Source organism: Oxyura jamaicensis, chromosome 5, assembly GCF_011077185.1.
Source record: "Oxyura jamaicensis isolate SHBP4307 breed ruddy duck chromosome 5, BPBGC_Ojam_1.0, whole genome shotgun sequence".
Taxonomy (NCBI): domain Eukaryota; kingdom Metazoa; phylum Chordata; class Aves; order Anseriformes; family Anatidae; genus Oxyura; species Oxyura jamaicensis.
The window spans coordinates 33,392,951-33,414,798 of record NC_048897.1 but is presented as its reverse complement, the minus strand read 5'-3'; the positions used below and the strand labels follow the sequence as shown (position 1 = coordinate 33,414,798).

Below are 21,848 nucleotides of genomic sequence, written 5' to 3'. Positions count from 1 at the left end.
ATGGGCTCTACTTCCAAGACTGTAATTTTTTACTAAACTCTTGATAAAAGAACATTACTCTTCAGGTGCAAGTCCCATTTCAGCAGGTCACTGAAGTGTACACAGAATTCTTACTCAAGCCAATTGGACTTAAGATGAATATTGGTAAGTCTTTAGCTGAACTGAGGCCAATTACCCAATGCAAGCCCACAAAACTTAATAGCACTACCTCAGAATAAGCTAAGGAATAATTTGACCCATAACTTAGAAAAACGTATAATTTAAGTGTTGAAACTGCACTTCAGATACAGAATAAAAGTGACAGAACGATCATCTTTCTCTGTCTCCTTCACTGTAGTTTAAAGGAAAACATCAAAAAATGTTTCTTTACAACATTTTAAAAAAATGTTTAATTATTTGAATACAATTAGAAAACACATAGCCATAGCGGCTAATGAAACTAATGAGAAAAAAATTACAGGAAGTGGTTTAACAAGTAGGTTTGAAATATATATATATATATATTTAATGAAAACTTTGATAATAAAGATAGAAATGTAGTTTAAAATAAATCAAAACAGGAAGATCATGCAGTGGTTAAATTGCCATAATACATGTTGTTGCTCCTCTCCTTTCTTCTTCATTTTTTTTTTTTTTTTTTTTAGAAAATGCCTCCTGAATTTTTGCTTGTTTGTCATTACTGTGATAGCAAGCTCAGAATTTCGTCCCTTTAACTGCATTTTAATAGCAATGTATTATAGCATGATTTATCAACATATGGCAGGTGGAAGCTGACACAAATTATAATGAAAATTAAAACAGTCATTTATGCAGCAGGCGATTATCATTTAAGAAACATTTATTTGCAGGCTTTAAAAATGAGGGTTTAGAATCAAATGGGTTTAAAATGAAAGTTTTAATGACTGTTACCTTTTTCCTGCAGCCACTCCTCTACGGGCCGGTTATATTTGAAGGGGATTTTCTGTTTTACCATTTGGAACCGTTCACTATCAGTGTTGCCTTTAAAGTTTAAAAAACAGCTTAAAAACAATCTGAAAAGTCAATGAAATGGTTAACACATCCTAGATTTTGATGGTTTATGACCTTATTTAGCTATAAATAAATAAGTGCATGTGTGCATACATATATATTAGAAAAGAAAGAGTTTTATCTTTAGTATGGTGGAGAATAGTTATACATCCAATTGCCTGAGGTTCTGGAAGGTCAAACAAGTTAAATCCCATGAATAACATATCTCTTTAGTTCTCAGAGTATTTGTTTATCCAGATTGGTTAAAAGGCATGTATAATTTGTCCAGGACATGAGACCTTGAGTGAACTCAATGACATGAATTACAACATTTTGATCAGACTCTAGATCTGATGACAAAAGAATATGGCAGAATATGTCACTTGCACAAACATATAAATAGTACTATTTTGATAAACCTTCTTGCAGTAGTAGGAGATGTGTTAGGACTAGAAACCCAGTAAACAGAAAAAAGTACTGAAGAAATTAGAAGAAATTGATATTGAAAAGATGTAATAGAAGCAGATTTAAAAAAATAATCAGAGTAGGAAGATAGAAAAAAAAAAAAGTAAAATTAAAAAAAAAAATAATGAAGAGTTGTTAATTAAAGATATGTGAGGGTGTGTGTCTGTTTACCAAAGACTTGGGCCTTTTGCCGGAGGAAAACAAAGCTTGGAAACTAAAATGATAGTAGAATGATTACTCTAAAGGTAAACTCTGGCAAATACAGTTCTATTGCTCCATGTTGATGGATAATAGTATTATTCAGTAAAGTGCATTTTGGAGGAAAACCCTCATCACTTACACAGTACATGATACAGATAGGAATAAAATTCATACAAAGTCATTGTCCAAATTCACCGGTTATTGAAAAAAAATCAGGTACCAATCAGAAGGTTTGGTCTAACCTTTAGTAGAAAGGAACAGTTCAGTTTGATGGTGTTAGGAGTGACAGTAAACAAGTGCCATCATTCTGTTTTTGTTTTCTTCAGCCAGTCACTTTATGACTCATTCCAGTATTTGCTTCATGTATTATTTTTATAAAAGCTCTTTAGTCGGGCATAAAAAGAGCGTATCCTTTGGGGAAAAGAATCAAGACAATACTGAGGAAACTGGAAAACTAGAGTAAGCCCCAAGCTTACTACAGTAATACTACCATCAACAGAAGTCCTGCTAGTCAGTAGGCCTCCAATATGTGTGCAATAAATGGCAGTACAAGAGTCACAACTGTTCTGCAGAATCTGCAGTGCATTTTTTGAAATCCCACAAATAAATAACCTAAAGGGGCTTCATATTTATACTTATTATACTTTCTGAAAGAGATGCTGAAATCTTTTTTCAATGTAAAGACACACATAGAAAAAAATATGGAGATTATATGTATATGACTAACAGCTGGCAGGATGCTCTACAGCAGACACTTTCAAACTTCAGACACTGTGGCTGGTGAACCTCATGTGCTCAATAATCCTTACTCTTTTACAGTTGTTCGGAATATGCTGATAGTCTGTGAGAGGTACCTGCTGACCACAGCTACCCCCTCCAGGATCAGTTTGTCACTTCTGATTTTCTGGAACAGGTTGGAAGCATTACTGTGATATACTTGCAATACTCCTGCAAGGATTTACATTCACTATAGCAGGGACTTAACATTCAGGGGTATTTGTAAAAATCACCTTCACCCTTTAACTTCAAACCTAATGCAGACAGTAATCTGGATTTGGCTTAGTATCACCATCTATAACCATGAACATTCAGGAGTCTTGCTGCTTATTTGGGGCAACAGGTAGAACAATGTAAAAACTTCTAAGAAGGGCTTTACTGGTCTGACCCGTTATCACCTCCCTGGAAAGGTGTCTACTTTTTTTCTTCCATGTAACAGAAAAATTGTGGGAAACTGCTATTCTCCACAGTAGAAAGATCTAATTAGGCACTAGCTGACACATGCTGATGGTACCAGTTTCTCTGTCCCAGAGTCAGATGCCTGCCATGTACAATTGGTTACTGATCAACTAGAAGGAAAAGATAAAATACTAGAAACGCTCTGGCAGTCATGCATCAAATAATATCAAACAGTGTGGTGGCTGGGAGTCATTCAGAGACATTAAGTTACCTTTAAGTACATTCCCAGCTCTCATAATTCATCAGCACTACCAAAAGGTACCAATAGTCATTTCTGTACTTCTGTGAAGACAGATTCACAAACAGAAAACTTGAATAGGAACACAAGCATCAGCCCAATGGCTAGCATGGAGTGCTTCTTCTTCTGTTTGGAGGACTGACTGTAGAAGGCAAGAATGTAGTGAATTGAAATTTCTCAGAAATAGAGCATCTCACATGAACAGGCCAGCAAGACTAAGGTAAAAGGGAAATGGGACGATGAAAGAATGACAGATAAAACGGGTTTCTTGTAATACAGACCTTCAAGAAAGCCAGAAATGACAACTATTTCCCACCACATCTTTAAAGACTTTTTTAAAAAAAATCAGGTTTAATTTAATTTTATAATTATTGTTTTTAGGTAGATAGATTCAACAAAATTAATATATGTATAAAAATCATACCTTTAAAATCTATGAAAAACTGAAGGACATTAGAAAGTTCAAATAGGTTTAAATTGCAATATTAGTACCTGAGCTATTTTTTGTTTGTTTGTTTTGGCTTTGCTTTTAAATTTTATTTCAGACATTAGTGAGAACAAGTTTTAAAAACATGTGCATGAGAATGTGTTCACTGACATACCCAGTTACAATATTGAGTTAAAAAACAAGTTTTGCCTTGCTAAGAGCTAGGGATGTTAGGTAAATACTATTAAACACATACAATTATTAAATTAATATTGACTTTGAGTTGTGCTTTAAAATAAATAAACACAGCACTTGATATGAGAATTCAAAAAGGAAATATCATGGTTTGCAAAACAATGTGACGTAAATTCAACATGAATTAAGCTCATTGGCCCTCTGACAGCTGAGCTACATAACGTGATTAAGCAGGATTCTTGTCCATCTTCATATACAGAAATTTTCGGTAAAGATCCTTTTGTGACCTCACTGCAATGCCTTTCGAGAGCTAAATGACACATACGTTCACATGTTTGAAAAATCCCTTCACTCACATAATCTGGACTCCCTTTTTCCTCTTTGAGTCCAGCTCAGAGTCAAGGCCTTACTTCAGAAAAGAACACGTAAATAAAAAGTCATTTTAGTTTAATTAGGAAAATACACTTAATCCCATAGTTGTTTTGCAATCAAAATCTGTGTGGGTCTCAAAGGTCTGCAGGACATAATTTGTTATAATAAAGTTGTGTTAATTAGTTTTGCTACTTGTGATTGACTAAATATTTTTCCTCCCATAGATAGTAGATGTTTAAATACCAGTAGCAATAACAATTGATCATTTAAAATAATCTCCACGCTTTTTCTTTTTCCTGCACAACAAATTCCTGTCTATTAATATCACTTAGGATCTGCTTCATGACTCAGCTTCATCTAAAAAAACTCAGAAATGCATTCCTTCACCTAGTTTTTCTCCTTATGCAAAATTCTGTAGCACAGTCAAATCTAGATATGAGATGACTGGAATAAAATAATTCTGTTTTCTTTTTAATATTCACATGTGCGATTAACAGAAATCCAGCTACATCTCCTAAGTATTACAAAGATACTGGAAATGCAGAGATATCTGAAAACCACAGTTTCCAACAAACTGGTAAGTATTGAAGTTCCTATGACCTTCAGGATTCTAATGGTAGTATTTTGAAATCTTCTGCATCTCTGAGTCTTTTTTAACCTGAATATTCAAAATATTTCAAATACCTCAGACACTCCTGATGAAAGAATATTTTGGAGAGGAATCTGGCAGAAGACACATCTGTTTGTTTGTTCCCCCTGCCACAAGAAAGCCTGGCACCTAAATCATAAAAATCACAGCCTGCTAGATAAATATGATCAGTTGCCAGTCTTCTGTTTTCTTTTCTGGAACCCTCAAGTGTGCTCCTGCTCCAATGACTATACAGATAAATCAGATTCACTTGTAGCTTTAGCTCTAGGTAATTTTCAATTTAGATCAAACTAAAATGGGAAAAATCAACAGAACTTGCTTCTGCTAATCACTATTAGCAGTTCCACCAGGAAATGCTTTTGATACAGCCTAACAGTCCAGGGGGAGATATTTTAAATGTACTCATGGGCAAAGCAGAATTTTCCTCCCAAACCCTACAATATTGGATGATGTTTTGCTTCTGTCTCATGGTTCCTTTAAGTAAACAATCAGTCTTTATTGCATTACGCCTATTTCTAAACCAAAATGGATTCTTAAGCCAAAGAAAGTAAAAGAGCAATTGAAGCACTGAAAAATGTTTCTTCTTGGCCTAGATACCAATCATGATGATTTACTGCCTCTTTGGTAAGGAACAGAAAAGCTGAAAGGTTCCAGCAAATTGCACTGGGCAGAAAAAAGTGCTTGTTTCCAGGTGGAATATTAATACAACCTGATGTCTTGTCAAGTCTGTGAAGATGCTAAGAAGAATATCATAAGAAAACATTCATCTGTCCTAAATTAATGCCAAAGGCTGTTTCATGAAGAGAAAATATAGCAGCAACATTTCCTTCTTTGATTACAAGTTTTTAAAAACAGAGACATATAATCTAATGAACACTTATTAAATGAAAGACTACATGGTGACACTAATAATTTAGGAAAATGTTACGAGCTTGGTGTTTAAGGTTTGAACAGAGTCCACGTCCCTTTTCCTTATTGTAGATGGAATTTCAGTGGGAGGATGACTAAGTAGTTAGTGTTTGATGGCTTTGTTCACCCAACAGCTTTTGATATGAGTCCCTTTGAGATTTTATGGATGCCCATAATCTCAACATACTTTACTTACAATTAATTGACACGAATATGGGAGAGTGGAAGGGTAGCCTCCAAAGTTGACCTTAAGCGAGCTAAATCCACTACTGACATAATCTGATCCAGTTCAACTTAGCACCCAAATTCCTCTAGAGCTTATGAAATGTGCTCTAGAAAAGGAGGCTCACATGTATCAAGGAGAAACAACCATTTTACCCTAATATCTAGTAAAAGGCACAGACTTCGCCAGCTTCAAATGTTTCAGAAGTACATTTGTGATAGGCACACACTGTACCTATTTAACCATTTCTGTCTGCAAGCAGGTGCACTTGAAAACTTACAGTATACTGAATAGTCCCATTTTCTCATTTCCTTAAATACGTGTTTTGCTCTGAACACTGTTAAGTAAAGCTATTATTTGTTATCGCTTTACATTCAGCAGGGAAACTGACACAAGCCTATTAGTGAAGTCCATATTTACGACTTGAACCTCCCCTCTTCCATAAATCAGGAAGGAATAATGACACTATAGCTGGCACTAAAATAAAGCTTATTTTTGCAGAGCTGTGTATTTTGCTGCATTACTGTAAGGCCATATTGTGGCTTATGTTATATAACACAGGGAGTGTTTGCATCAAAATCAAAACATGTAAAAAATGTCTACTCGCAGTGGTTTTTATAAAACACTTGGAAGAAGTCCAAACTTGAAACCACAGATGTGACTTGATGAGAAATGAAGCAAGACAGCCATGCAACTAAACAAAATAATTATAAGGTAGATGATCTGGAATCTGTCTTTGCAACTACCACAAATTGTCCCTCTACAAATTCTTGCAAAGGTTCGTTTTTGCCTTATGTAAGAAGATATTATGGGAGATTAATTGAAATTTGTGATTTTATTTTGTTTAAGGAGACTGAAGAATAGCCAAGTCTTGACATTGTTTATTTTTGCTTCAACTCTTGGATATTGTGTTTTCCCTTCTGTCTGCACTGTTAGATTAAGGTGCATCTTTTGTATTGAATTCTCATTTTATTTCCTGTCCTTGTTTTCCCTTTAGTCCCAGATGCCCTTGACTTTTATCTTTAATTCCCTCCGACCACTTTGTTTGCAAGGAGCCACACCTTTCCTTTCGTTCACCTCACTGTAGAATGGAGTTAAAAGCTGACCTTCAAACTGCAGCTCTCCTCAGCTCGCTGCCCTCATGATAAAAGACAACAAGGTCTCCGTGGCATAAGTACTAAAAATAGGAAAGAGAATTATCTAGGAAGACTACAAAATCAAGTTACTCCCCTGATTAGGCATCTGAAGTTGATTCTAAGTTTCTACTGCCTCAACCAGTTTTTTTTTTTTATTATTATTTTTATTTTTCCCCTGTGGCCACTCTCTTTTTTATTTTGGTCTTTCCTGACGTTTACTTTTTCATATGTACCATCCTTTTAGTTCAGATACTCAGATTCAGTATGCTAGGTACAAATTGTTTTTTAAACAATTTTGAACTGAATAATTCTGGATTTTAATATAAAAAATGTAAGTGCCAAACTCAAAGCAAGGCAGCATGTAGGCCAAAATCACCAGGAAATTTGGAGGCAAACTAGGAGTCTAGGGTTTAAATCTTAGTAACATTTCAAGCTCCCTTAGATTAATATTTCAGTGCTGTCTTGTATGACTGAGAAAATGAGTGCCTTGCCCTGATAATCTAACCCAGAACTACAATAAATGCAAAATTAAAAGAAAACTCAGGCTAGCAAATCAAACTTTTTCAAGGTGCAAAAGAAAAGTTAGTTTTGGGAAAATGTAGTCCAGATTTTATTTTATATGACAGATTATACTGAATCATCTCTGTCCTAAAGAAGCTGAGGTCAAAGACATGAGATGCCAACAGTCTCCTTTAGTTCTCTTGATTTATATTAGAAAAGTGAACTAGGGTACAGTATAGAGAAGGAAGCTACCAGTTCAACCTTTTTTTTTTTTTACATCTATGAAAAAAATTGAGTGTCTATATTACCATATCCTTGGGACATTCTGTAAGTAATGTGTAAATTCTTGGTTTTTCACTATCCAGGTCCAAATTAAGCCCCATGTCAGGCAGCCGAAGCTAAAGTGACTATTAAAGAACAACCAAAACTAAACTACATATTGATCTTTCCAATTTAAACCAGAGCAAATTTCATTTTGTGGGAAGAGATATGAAACAGAGATCTGGGGATTGCTTAGCTGAGTCGTGGTTATGCAAGTCAGGGTAAGGAAACACTGTAGTTTACACTGTAGGGAAAAATGTAGTTTATGGAGCTACGTGAATGCAGCTGTATTGCTTTCAGGGGCAATACAAGATTGAAAACAGAACAATAGCCTTTTTGTGGTACAGAATCTGAGGTATGGAAGCCTGTGGCCTTACTACACCTACTGAAAATAAGAGCATACAGGTAGACCACTAGCTTAGGTCTGACACAGCCAACAGGGAGATAGGGCTACAAAGTCCAGTCAAAGCTGAACCTCCTGGGGCTCCGTGTGCTGTGCTCCCTGTTCAGGAAGGGCTCCTCTTGATGTTTACTGGCCATTACACCAAAAACAAGACTCACTGTTGGAAGGTGCTGAAAGGCTCTCCAGTAGCTATACAGGAACTGGCTCAGCTCCAGCAGGACTTCCAGTCCCTGCATTGGTGCTGGCAGTGATGAGGCTGGGTTGCCTCCACCAGAAGCTTTAATTTCTTTCTGTTTCTCATTTCCCTGTGCGCCTATTATCAGGGAGATGATATGGGAAGCTGAATATACAACAAATGGAGAAAGCATGTTCAGTACCTTCCCAGGGCTACAGCTTGGTGAGGCTACTCAGGCAATGATGTTAATGTTTGTTGACTACAAAAAGCATTTAGTCAAATATGCAGTGGGAACTAGAAAGCTGACCCATGAGAAGTAACAGAAATGTAAAAATCCAACGGAAAGGAGGCAGGTTCCCTAGGGTAAGTGCCAGGAAATAACTAAAAGCAAGTAAAAAACTGATGCAAGAAGTTTATTAAGAAGTACTTCCTATCAAGACTGCATATTAGACAGTGCTAGTCTCCTCAGGGAAATCCTTGCATTATTTAAAATTAGACTTGATAAAGCCTCATAGAATATGGTGGGGGATATCAATTGATTACAGAACAGAATAAACTGGACCAACCATGTCTTTCCCATCTCTGTTTGCTACAAATCTGCAAACTTTGCCTCCTCTTGAAATAATTTCTTCTGTTTGCACTGCCCTAGAAATAGCAAAGAATTCCAGGTCTCTGCAGTGACCCAGTAAGCCTTCTCAAAGACAGGCACGGTTCACAAAGCCAAGCCAAGAAACAGAGGCACAGGAAACATCCTGTGAGAAAATCATTACTGAGTAACAGTGTCCGAAGTAAGGTGGACCTGTGGGAAAAGGTACTTGTACTTTTTGTAGGTATGCTTTTTCTACTCTAACCTTTTAAATCAATTGCTTTCTTGGAAGTGACCTGCTATGGAAACTGCTATGGAAAAGGTAGTAGTGAAGGGGTAAAACACTACTCGGTCTGCACGTCAGACTGTTATGCAGAGTGAATCTCATTACGAATTTGTGCAAGTTTCAGTCTCCATAGTGCTCCAGGTACTTAGTGATGACGTAGGTTGGCTGATTCAGAAAGGTTTTAATACTCAGGACATTGTATATTTTCTATTTAAGTCTCTGAATATAAGGTAAATTGAGGCTTTAACCCCACATTACCGACCAGAAAACTGATGATTTTACTGAATAGTAAGATCATTGCCCGAGATTGCAAAGAATGGCATCTATACAGATGAGACTGGAGTTCAGGAACTTCTGGCTTCCAGTTCTGTCTGGTCCCTTTCATTTCTGACCATCCTTTCACACAGTTGCTCTGCTTCGGTCCTCAGTCACACCATTCAATTTCAATGACTTTGTGCTCTCCAGTGCCTTTTAGTGAGCAGGGAGAAGGCTGATGTGAATGCGTGAGCCCCTTCTGTCACTGCATGTCAGCTGTGTCAACCTGGGATTACAGCTGGCACTGTTCTTTCTGGAGGCAATAAGATCAGAAAAGCACAAAGTTGTTGTTCAAGCCTCTGATCCCTCAGGCAAGATGTTTGTTTGCTTTCTCTCACTCTGTGAGTGTGTGTGTATGGAGGGGGGGTTGTGTATTAAAGAGAGAGAGACAGGGACAGAAGGGGAAGGATAAAAATGAGACTGTATTATAGTAGCTCCATTTGACCACAAAAACTGAAACAGTACTAACCCAGGAGAGACACATAACTGTATTAATGTCTGGGAGTTCACTGCACTGTGCTGTCTAGCAGAATTCCTACTTTCCAGCAATCTCATTTAGGCTGATTCTATACCTGAGAAGTATTTCTCCATCTTTCTCTGCACTACATAATACAGATACATTATATGTTTCTGGAGATAATGGAACCCGTTATAATTCATCTCCCTTTAGCAAACAAGAAATCTATCAGAAATTTCTGATGATACTGCTTATGCTTGCTACCTGGACATTCATACAATCACGGACCAGTGGGCACAAACAGGTAGAATCATTAATGTTGCAAAGTCAGTTCACAGCATTTGAATATTCAGTCAGTTTGTTATTCCTCCTCCCCTCTTTCCCATAGCTCAGGGACCCTCTGTGGGGTCCTACGTAGGAATTAGACAATCATGGCTACTTGCATAAAGGTACCATTCTGCATGTACACTTCCTTAGGTAAACTCTTTCTTCTTTCAGTCCTACTGATGTTAAATAATTCTGTACTATCTGTTCTGCCTGGTTAGCTCACACTCCTCTATAAGAAACTGAGCATCTCCTTCTTGATTAATGCTAAGCTTACAGAAATGCAGGTGAGTGATAAACTACCACTCACGTGGGCTTGAGATATTTGGTGAAGTTAAGGCTGTATCTCATGCAGAATGATTGAGTGCAGCAAGTTATAAAAGCCTGGACCAGTTTTAAGAAATAAAACTCTGACAGGAAGGATGAGTATTGAAAATTGCAACATAGTCGCTTTGTTCTTTTTTTCCTCTGTTTTTCCTCTCCTTAGTCCTCAAAGACAGATAAGCCCTACCACACCTCCATGCAACTGGTTAGGCATATGGACAACACTGAAAAGAACCACAGCATTATTCTTGTGGGAAAGCAAAAGATCAAGTATGCAGAAGTGAAACTGCAAGTGTAGTGGCAATATTTACATAACTTTTTTATCATGTGAGATTCTATCCCATCATTCCGTATGGATGTGCATGCATTAACATGTGTGCATGGGTGTTTTTGCGCAAATTCCAAAGTACATTTGTCTGTTGGTGTCTTAGTATGTGCAAGTTTGTATCTTAGTGGGTACAGGGTCCCAAAACTGAGTGTATCCATATTTATCTGTTTTTCTACCTTATAAATATATTATAGATGTTATGGTCCTAGAGTGACAAGCTACAGTCAACTCTTGATTTCATCAACTTGTCATGCTTTAATCATCCCTCTTGGCAGATCTTTCAACATATGTCACTGTACTCCCTTCAGAATGTGCTTCTCCAATGCTGTTTTATTAACCCTGTCTTTTTATATGTTTTAGCCTCATTATAAAATGCAGTAAATCTGTCAAAGGTACTTTACATGCCGTCTCTAATTCATGCTGATAGGAAGCATCTATGAGCTCATTTAAGTCCCACAAAATGAGCACGATATGAAAAATCAAAACCCACAAACAAGTGTATGACAGGAACTCTGGGGATCACATTCAACCCACAAGGCTAATCGAAATTCAGTGCTCTTGTTCTTAACTCATTACCCACTGACAGGGGCATTTGGATAGGAAAATATTAAAACCACAGCGGGATCTGGCAGTACCACAAAGACATCCCTTCAGCTTGCACATCAAACAATAGGATTTATTAATGACTGCAAGTGGTAATGTACAAGATCCACGTGCTTCTTCATGGAAACAACTGGATTCAGCCAAGTTTCTTATTACCTTGGTTTTGGTATCAGCGAGAGGAGATCATAACAATCAAGTCTAAAGGAGGAAAAGGAGAACTAAAGGGCACAAGAAGGCAGAAACTTTAGTTGGGGGTGGTAGAAAGTAGCTGCCAAAAAGAAGAGATGCTAAAATCACTTTGAAGCAGACAGGAGTTTGGGGGAGGAGGAGCCATGCTCTACAAGGACAGAAAGCTACCCGTTTCCTCTAATAAGGCTCATCAACCAAATATCTGGAAATCATTCAAGTAGTACAAGACAAGCCGTGCAGAGGTAATCTGCAAGGATAATAAAAAACTTAGAAAGGAAGAACATTTTGCAGTGATTCAGACATCCCACTTAGTTCTGCTTTGGACTTTTCCTTGTTAATGTCCCATTCAGCATCAGACTCGGCATTACTGAGCTCATGAGAACTAATAATCACGGTATTTGCATATCATCTCCAGTATCAGAGGACATATTAGCTGAAGAAAGAATATATAGTCTTCTCTTAAATCCTCTAGTGATGATACTATTAGATTACCCAAACCTCTCCACCTTCTTGACTAATGCATTACAAATTAAATAAAGCAAAGCCGGGAGAGGTAATATCCCTTATTAGGCCAATTGATACATTTTGAAAATACAGACAAGCTTTTAGAAACACAGGACCTTAAAGAAAGCTCCTCTGCAGAGGGAGAAAAAGAAAATGCCACTAATGAAAGAACTAGGGGAACCTGCATATCCAGAAGCAAGGCTGCTTTTTGCTGTGGTACTGGACTGACTCATAAAGACCCTGTCTCCAGGAATCCTGCCTTGGCTATATTGCAAGACTATTACAGGTATAACATACTACTTCTCCGTAATTAATTAAGGCATTTCTATTTCCTAAAATATTAGTGTTATCTCTGGTTTGCATACAGGAGGGTTAAGTTGCCTGAGTTCAGATGATCAGTTGGTAACAAAAGCAGAGCTAGCTCAGACCCCTGCTCTACTCTTGGAAAATTTACCATGTCCCTATATTCAGCATCAAGCCTGTGAGACATACCCAAGCCAGCATGCACAAGGCATCTGGACGTAACCTTGTGAGACCTCATGTTTCAAGGACAAGATGGGGACTAATATATAAAAATCGGCAGATATGCCTGGAAGCTGTTTCCTACTGCTTCCCTTCATGCTTCACATCAAACAAATCCCTGCTAAATTTTGTCCTTAACAACTAAAACAATCACTGCATTATCTGAGGAAATTCCTCACCATAACAAGCTCTTGTGTGTTTTGTGTAATTCCTTTACAAATAACCTTGAGCCTAGTGCATGTCCTCTTAATATCTCAGGAGAGGATCTCACGTTCTCCTCCTCTCTTCCTCTCCTGCCTGCCCTCCCCCAACCCCCCAAATTATCTCTTGCTGTCTTCTGGGTGGTTATGTTTAATCTCAGGATTAGGCAGCAGCCTGCAGTTTGCCTTGAACATCTTATCAGCTTCCAAGAGACATTTACAGGGAGAGAAAGACTCTGTTTTTGATAGCAGTAATTGTATTTGGCTTGTAAGATACAAGGCTATTTATCTCATAGCTGGGAAATCACAGAGGGAGAGAAAGAAATTGTTGCTGATAAAACCTAAATAAAACCAGAAAGAACGAAGAAAAGAAAAGAAACAACACCCTCCTCAAAGCCCCTCAAGTGGAGGGATGAGGTGGAAAAGGGACTTCTTTGAATAAAAAGATCACGCCACTTTTGGAAGGAGATTGAAAATATCAAGGGAAAGGTGATAAATGGCTCAAGTAGGACAAGAAATGACCTCAAAACAGGCTATGAACTCTAGTTTGGCAGTCATGTAAAGCTCAAGGAATTTGATTTGTAGAGATGTGAATAACTGTTTTTAGAGATAGTGAGCACCAATACTCCATTTAAAGACAGATAAAGCTGTGAACAACCAGCATTTCTGACAATAAAGTCAGTTTTTATTTTTCACAGAAACTTCCAACTGCACCTATTATTGGACACAAGGCATCAATACAACACTTAATATTTAAACCAACCTCAGTTCCCTTGCTTATTAAGTGCTCTTCCCTTTTCACTTTTATAGTATTCAGCTTCCTCTCCCTGAAACAGCTCAATTCTCTTTTCCCCCCATCCTAAAAGCCCTGTTAAATTCCTGATGCTCACGTAACTCAAGTTCTATTTGGTCTACTGTACCGCTGCATGTTCTTTGCATTTTTAAAATCCCTACAATAATTTTGGGTAGGTATTAAGGAAAAAAAAATTATCCCATTAAGACATACTTAGCACTTAGCTGAAGTATCCAATGGTCTTGGACCACTCCATCAGCAGGACCAAAAAAACTCCGTATCTCCATCTGTATCTCTTTAGTCACAGAAGATGTTTAGTAACAGAAAGATAAGGTGGAATCATGCATATTGTTGAATTGTATCAAAAGGGGATAATCAACATTAATATTTTACTTGTTTCCGCCACTATGATTCCTTCTCTACGGTTAAAATAGATGAGACATGTAGTATCCATTAAATCAATACACAGATGTAATACATCATTTCAGCTGTCCCAAAACTAACCTTCTAGGTAATGTTCTCAAAGATGAAGGCGATAAGGTGAAAAATACTTTTAAAATTGGTAGTCACTAGATTTTTTTTCTAGAGCTTCTCCTTTCATTTAGACAAAACACTGTAACCTTTGCCAAATAACTTCTGATACCGTTGGAGTGGAACAATGTGCTGGAAAACTTCTTGAAAGATCGTGTAGGAACTCAGCCAATTTTCTTCCCTGCCTCACATCGCCTCCCCGGTACTAACAAGCAATTGCCAATCTTTCCACTGAGTAAATGGAAGTGAGTATTGTTGGAAGAAAAACTTCATGCCTTTCACATTTTAGGTAGGTAAGACAACCTAGAGCACTATCATTTTAATGTGTGCTTCTGGAAAGCAATTTGTTTTAGGCAGCGAAAAGTGAGAAAGACTTTTTTTCCTCACAAACTCCTAAGGACGTAGTTCAGTAAAGACATTAAACTGGCATAAAGCAGCCTTGCTGACAAAGGAAGTAATGTTATCTTTCACCATCTCCTGGCCACTCATTTTCACAACCATGTGGCCTTTTCTCCTGGGTCAGTTACAGGGGGGATAGTATTGGTGAAATGACCCAGCTGAACAGAAGATAGGGGCAGAAATAATAAATTTGACTGTTTAAGCAACACAAGTATGAGATGTAGTAATGAAAGAATGAGCTCCATTGTCCAGCTCTAGCTCTTGAGGCATGCTCCTTTTCATCAGGAGCATGCCTCCGAGGTGTGCCTCGTAACACTCCCTACTTGCTACACTTTGTTTGACATACTGAAATGCTCTCAGGGAATACAAACTGGATTCCTTTCAAATGAAATTAACACTGAAGATACACTCCAACTGTTCAGGGACATTCAGTCCTTGAGACTGGAACTAGTCTGAAGAAAAACCTCAGCGCTGACATCAGGGGCCTCAGAACCAACTTTTTGTTTTAAAAATACATTCTTAGCAGGCCACAGAAGTTGCCGGAGCAGTCACAAAGTCCCTGAAGTTCTGTCATTGAGATCTAACTGTCCAGCTTCCTAAGATTCCTCACAAATGTGTACTTGAGACAGAGAATGAAGCAGGGGCACAGAAGACAAAATCTTTTTATTTTATTTGGTGCCAATAGAACTGCAAATTAGTGTCATTTGAAAGGGCAGAGAAGAAGACAGAGATCACTCAAGAGAATGATAAGGGGGGAAAATATAAAATCTGTACTGGGTGACTGAACTAATGAATTCCGATAAGGATCCAGTTGTTTAATGCTGTCCTATTTCTTTTCTTTCTTTCTTTTTAAATGTATGGATAAAATTCAGGCTACAATTCTCTCTCTAAAACAAGTATTTCTTTAAATGACAGCATATTCCTGCCTCTTACCTCCTTTCCTTTAATCTTCTCCTTTTAAATATTACTCCAATGGAGACTTTTTTGTTGTTTTGTTTCACTTACACTTTCTCACTTTAAAGCTTCTCTACGCCTAGTTTTGTTTTTTTTTCTAGTGCAGAAGATGTAGTCATAGAACATGGATGGAACACTAGCATGGATGGATGAAGGGGTACATCAGGATGGAACATCAGGATCCTGATCCTTTCAATTTATGCTACAAATTTGGCAACATACAAAGTAATTCTTTGCAAACAAAGTGGAGAGGGAAAAAAAAAAAAAAAACAAAAAACAAAAAACAGAACAAAACAAAACAAAAACACCTTCCACCTCAGAACTAATGAAAACTTGGGCACTGAACTATCTGTGTCAAGATAAAAAGATTGGTTTTTAACCCTTCTGGGAATTGCTGACTCTTTCCCAAACCTCAGGATTCCTGATTTGAATCCTTCTCACCAAATCTGAGTGCCTCAAATTTTATGGCTTTCACTGTAATCTGAAACAAAATCATGTCAGAGGATTCATCTGCTTTAACTAGCTTTCCTGTCTTCTTATCCCAAAATGACTCCGACTTCATCACCAAAAAGATTAATTTAGATTTAGAGAAGGCTCTCAGCAACAACACAAAAGAAAGAAAAACACCCACCAAGTACAAACTATTATCCAGGACATAAACCAAAAGTTGAGAGCATGTGAGACAGCCGAAGGGAGGCAGTCATTGAAAACTGCACCGTAGGGCACAGAAATTCATATGTATTTGTTAAAAAGGGTATACATACCCTGACTGAGAAATGCATTGTAATGATCAACTTCATGAATGAAGCATTAAGGAATTGGTTATCAATACAGCCTATGGATAAAGCCCATCTCCTTATTGCACACTTGAGGGAGAGAAGAGAGAGCAAAACTAACACAAATAAATCATAAATGGCTCAATGGCTTTGCCTGAACTAAGTCACAACAGCTGATCAGCAGACAGCAGCCCCACTGCAACTGTTGCTTGCCATTTCCCATTTCTCAAGAGCTTTGTCTCAGACACCTGCATTGGGTCACTGTTCAGTCTTATTGCCCAGTAAGAGAGACTCTGGTAGACTTGGAATGGTATGAACATTGAGTGATCATCTTTAATGACTGGGATTATTTCAGACCCAAAGCTTAGCCAAATTTAGCTTCAAGTTAATTCCCTCTTAATTTACAATTTATCTCTAGCCCTTTTCCTCACAAAAAAGCATAAAGCTCATGTTGCAGGTGGCTGAGATGTAATTGGATGTTATAAAAAACAAAATGTTTGTGTCTGAATTGTAGGTTTGTTGCTTTTCTGTTTTCCTTCCAGTTCCTTGTCTTTTATACAAAGTTGCAAAAATGCATCTTTGGAGTCTTCCAATCCCATTGGGCTAATTTCATTTAATTTCAATTTAACTGAAGACCATGCTTTAAGGAAAGCCAATATTCTCTCTCTCTGCTCATAATGAACATCAAACTTTTATTTGTACTTTCCATTGAGCAAGTAATTATGAGTCTAATGTACAATCCTTCAACAGCTAATAAAACTCAGAGACGAGCATAAAAATACCATTAAGAATGCCACCCTGATGCCCAAAGTTAGCAGCATGTGTGATGACAAAGAAGATACTTTTACTGTTTTGTCAAATTTGTGAACATTAGGCTGCTGCTCTGTTCAGAAAATGCACATGTGAAATTGTTCATATTACAAGACAACATGACATGCCCAAACATGCACATGCCAGAAGTTGTTTTTTAAACATTACATATAACAATATAACTGTCTCTTCCAGAATTGAATTAATTCTGCATGTAAAATACAGGATTCCTTAGATATTATTACACAAGTTTGATATGAATTGCAGTTTCAGCAGTCTCTAGCTGAAACATACTGGATTTGTCAACCCAACCACAAAGCTTGTTCCAAAGCTTAAATTCTGCTGAATATCAGTTCAATCTCTGTATGAAAAATATTAGGTGCATGTTTAGTCTTTGAAAGACAACAAAATATTCACTTCAAAGATCCTGTTCAGCTGTCATTTAAGCCATTACTTCCCCAGAAAACGGAACTAATAAGGTTTGGTTTCCTGTCCCTATTGGCTTCTCTCACTGAAGTTTTTTGCAAAGCTGGACATCCATAATTCCTTTTCATTACATGGATATTCTGTCATTTAACGTGAATTGCGATCAAGACACAGATCTTTCTTCTGGGAGGGCTGGAATGTTGCACTCCTTCATTGGTTATTTTCACTAGCCACCTTAATTTATTTTGTTTTTCAGACTTTTGTCCCCTCTGCCAAATTTGGCTAAAAAATCCATTTGAAATCAACTGGAAAGAACTAGGGAGAGACATGCACACACAAAGTATGATCCCGAAGCCTTACTTTTACAGGGACAGGCTGAAAACTATATTCCCTACAAACAGCCAGAAATACAAAATGGAAAGAAAAAGGTGTGGAATGTAAAGGTGTCCTTTTCCCTTGGGGTGCAACAGCCTTTGCCCTATACTAGCACAGAACATAAGATTAATGCTAATACTATACAACCATACATCTTCTAATGAAAACACAAGACTATCTTAACCAAGGCAGAAGCAGAGAGTACTGAGGTATACCCTGAGTGTGATTTATTTTCCCTTTTAAAAAAGTCTCTAAAGCAATGAGATTAATATTTTGTTTCTTTACACCAGGGACTTACTACAGCAAGTAATACGAGAAGAAAATTTATTCATGGGGTTTTTACTGTCTATAATTGGCTGCCAACAGGATCAGAGACACTTTACCACAAAATAATTAATGAAAGGAGCAGAAGAAAGATGTTCAGTTTGGGCCTCTCCTAGCCACCCTACCCTCTCTAACCAATAGAAAGCAGAGCTAGAATCTAACTCAGCATGCTTGTCATTGCTTTCTTTGAAAGCTATTATTTCACAAAAATAATGATAATTATTAAAACATACTCTTTTCCATATACAGCATCAAAATGCTGACAAAGTATCATATTGAATATGAAGTAGAGAGCACCGTAGAATAGATCACTTGTATTAAAAACTTCCCTGTGCACTTTCTGAGTAAGTGGAAGAGATGAAATTATGCCCTTAGAGTAATTTATTAGTGTCTGAGGTAAACAGTTAGGATATTTCTCGTTATTTGAGGTTAAGTGGCTCATGGGCAACTCCTATACAACCAGCAAATTGCCTCATGTTTATCAGTAAATTTTTCCCTCTTCTATCCCAGGTCAGTATAACCTAGAAAGGAACCCTGCATAACCTAGAAAGGAAGAACTGGAAGTTGCGTAGACTTAATACTGGAAAGCAAAAAGATTGTCACTTGATCTTAGACAACCAAATGTGAATAAGAAGTATGTGGCTACCCTTGGAATTGTTTCCTTGTGCTCCTCCTGCCTTTTGTAACCATCCACATCACCAAGACTCAGATGTACTGTCAGCATCATATGTACTGTCAGCATCACATACAGCAATCTGTTTTCCACTTGGGGTGAGTTTGACCTTTTAACATGGTTTCATAAGGTTGTGTATCACCAGTGGTGGGAGAATGTATGGGACAGAGATTCAAAAGCCACTTACTTGTTCCCTACTCATAGTGTACTTGGTGTGATGACTTCCACAGAGAAACTTAATTGCTCCCCTGTATTTTGACTCAAAGTCATCTAAGAGTTGACAGATCTGGCTAGATTTTATATAAATCTCTATATCTGCAAACTTTAAAGAGTGAAAAACAGATGAGGAAAATTTGAGGCAAGCATAAGGTTCATTCAAATATTTGCAACTTAATCTCTCACATTACAGTTCAGCTATATATCTATATAGTCTGTATCTTGTGACTGACTAGAGATGTCTCTCCTTTTCATATGGTCCATTCAAAACTTTTCTCATTCAATAGTTAGAACACATCACAAGTAGCAAAACCAAGTTTGTTGCTGAATCAGATTTTTGACTCTCTGCAGACCCAGGATTCACTTAGAGACCTCCAAAATACCATGAGCTACGTTTATCACACCACATAGTTGTCATGCTTTACTCTTCGTATATATATATATAAAAACATTACTGTGTTTTCCAAAAGACAGAATATGCACCACTAGGCTCTGGCCAATTTATTGCTGAGATGAAGCAACAAAGATTTATATAGTATCCGGTTGTTGTTAAACGTTAGTTTGTAGATACAGGCAGACAGAAAGAGAAAATCAAAGACAAAAAAGTATGTACCTGTTGGGTAGTGTTCATTCACTGGCCAGCTGTCAACCTGAAGAGTGGCATTGCCCCCGTTCCTGGTAAAGCGCACCACATGGTATTTGCCATCATTTACAGGTGTGCTTTCCTCTTTAATAGAGATGTCCACTGTACCAATATTGAAGACCACACCGATCTTGCCTTGCTCCTGAAATGAAAGAAAAAAGAAAAAAACGTTTGCAAATTGCTGCCTATTAGGAGAATGTTCCCAGCCTATAAATCTCTAATGGGTAATTGTGCCAGTAGATGGCACTACAGAATACACAGAAGCATCATTTTGAGCTTTGTCAGAATACATTTAATTGGCTCCGCTTCAACGCTAACATTGTCTTCTGCACTCTTCTTTACAGCTTTCACCTGAACATAGTGACTCATTTGCTCTCTTAACACATCACAGAGGACAGTTGAGAAATCAGGCAATAAAACCAAAGAGATGTGGATATATAGTTACTTGAGCAACAACTCCACTGATTACTTATTCTCTTGTTCAATTGCCATCTGAAATGCAGCCGCAGGCAGGCTTTAACTCAACTGTTTCACAAACAGACTAACAGAACAGAACTAACAGCCCTCGCCCCCAAGCAAATAACCATGGGATCCAGCAGTGTGAACGCAGGTACAAGGAGGAAAGAATTAGAAGGTAGCAAAAACGTATTAACCAAATGTGACCACCTGAGGGAAGCTAATTGCTCCTAAACCAAATGGAAAACACTCCAGACTTTCAAAGGATGGGAGTGGCTGCAGTCTTTTGCTTTTCTATATCACATACTCCAAGCAATGACTTTACTAATAAAGCATTCCCCTGCAGTGTTCTCCCAAAACTTTCTACCAGCCATTGACTGAATGGGAAGAGCAGACAGATGCAATTGTACTAGCCATAACACATTTTCCTGCAGCTCACCCCATCTAGTTCCACGTAACAACCAGATTCAATGACTTGAGACTGTAAAACGTGGACCCAAAGTATATTCAGGTTAGATAACTAGAACTATAAATATTGATTTAAAGGATGCCAGAAATTCCCACCAGTGTACCATATGGAAGCAACCAAAACACATCTTCAGGCCTTCAACAAGGAGGGGCATCAGTATGCTAGCATCAATGTTTATGAAGGCATTTACACACACGTACTGCACAGATCCCATTCTGATGCAGACAGACAGAACTAAAACGTATCATACAGAAGAACAGTACATTTGCTGACCATCCATACCATAAAATTGGCATTAGCCTTATTAGCTCTTTCAATAGCGAAGTCAAGAAAGAAACAAAACCAGAGAGTAGACAGCTGTCTCATATCTAAATATAGCCTCTTCAAAACAGAACTGCAGTATAACTCAGACTTTTTTTTTTTCCTAATGCTATCACCCTATTCTTTGAACTACAATACTGTTACCAGTTCAAAAGGAAAACAGTCCTGTAACTAAAGAGGTCATTAGAAATGTAGACTGTTCTTCAATTACTTGAAATTTGCACTGTAAGAGTATACACCCTGATATTTTCTTTTTTCTTATAATGATAAATTTTAGATTTTACTACATATATACTGGATAGCAAGAGTTTCATGTTCATTCACATTACTATGCTTGGACCGATTCTCTGCTAGATATCAACAATCTTTTTACCCCTGTAACAGAGGGTAAGTGGACTGTTGCTCCCAGCAGATGCATGAACTCAGATATGATTTGAAAATAAACTTTCTTCTCTTATGCTACCCCCAAAATACAGGGGTTTTCACTGAACAGAGGCTTATTCCACGTAAAGGTATTGCTGGCATAGCTTTACCATTTCTTGACTTATAAAGGGATCTTGTATCGCTATGAGTGAATCTCTTGTG

General features: G+C 37.5%; 1 protein-coding gene across 37 annotated transcripts in view; it reads right to left on the bottom strand.

Annotated features, from left to right (window-relative positions):
• NRXN3 (neurexin 3) overlaps positions 1-21,848 on the bottom strand; it is a 979,693-nt gene that overhangs the window by 115,578 nt on the left and 842,267 nt on the right. For 31 of the 37 annotated variants that reach the window (XR_004751424.1, XM_035328415.1, XM_035328417.1 and 28 more), the window contains 2 exons: positions 19,988-20,159; positions 910-999 (listed from right to left, as the gene is read on the bottom strand). Coding sequence is in view for 36 of the 37 variants with exons in the window: in XM_035328415.1 (XP_035184306.1) it covers positions 910-999; positions 19,988-20,159 (262 nt within the window). In the remaining variant the exon portion in view is untranslated. The remainder of the gene's footprint in view (positions 1-909; positions 1,000-19,987; positions 20,160-21,848) is intronic. The other 6 variants (XM_035328430.1, XM_035328407.1, XM_035328409.1 and 3 more) reach the window with 1 other exon arrangement.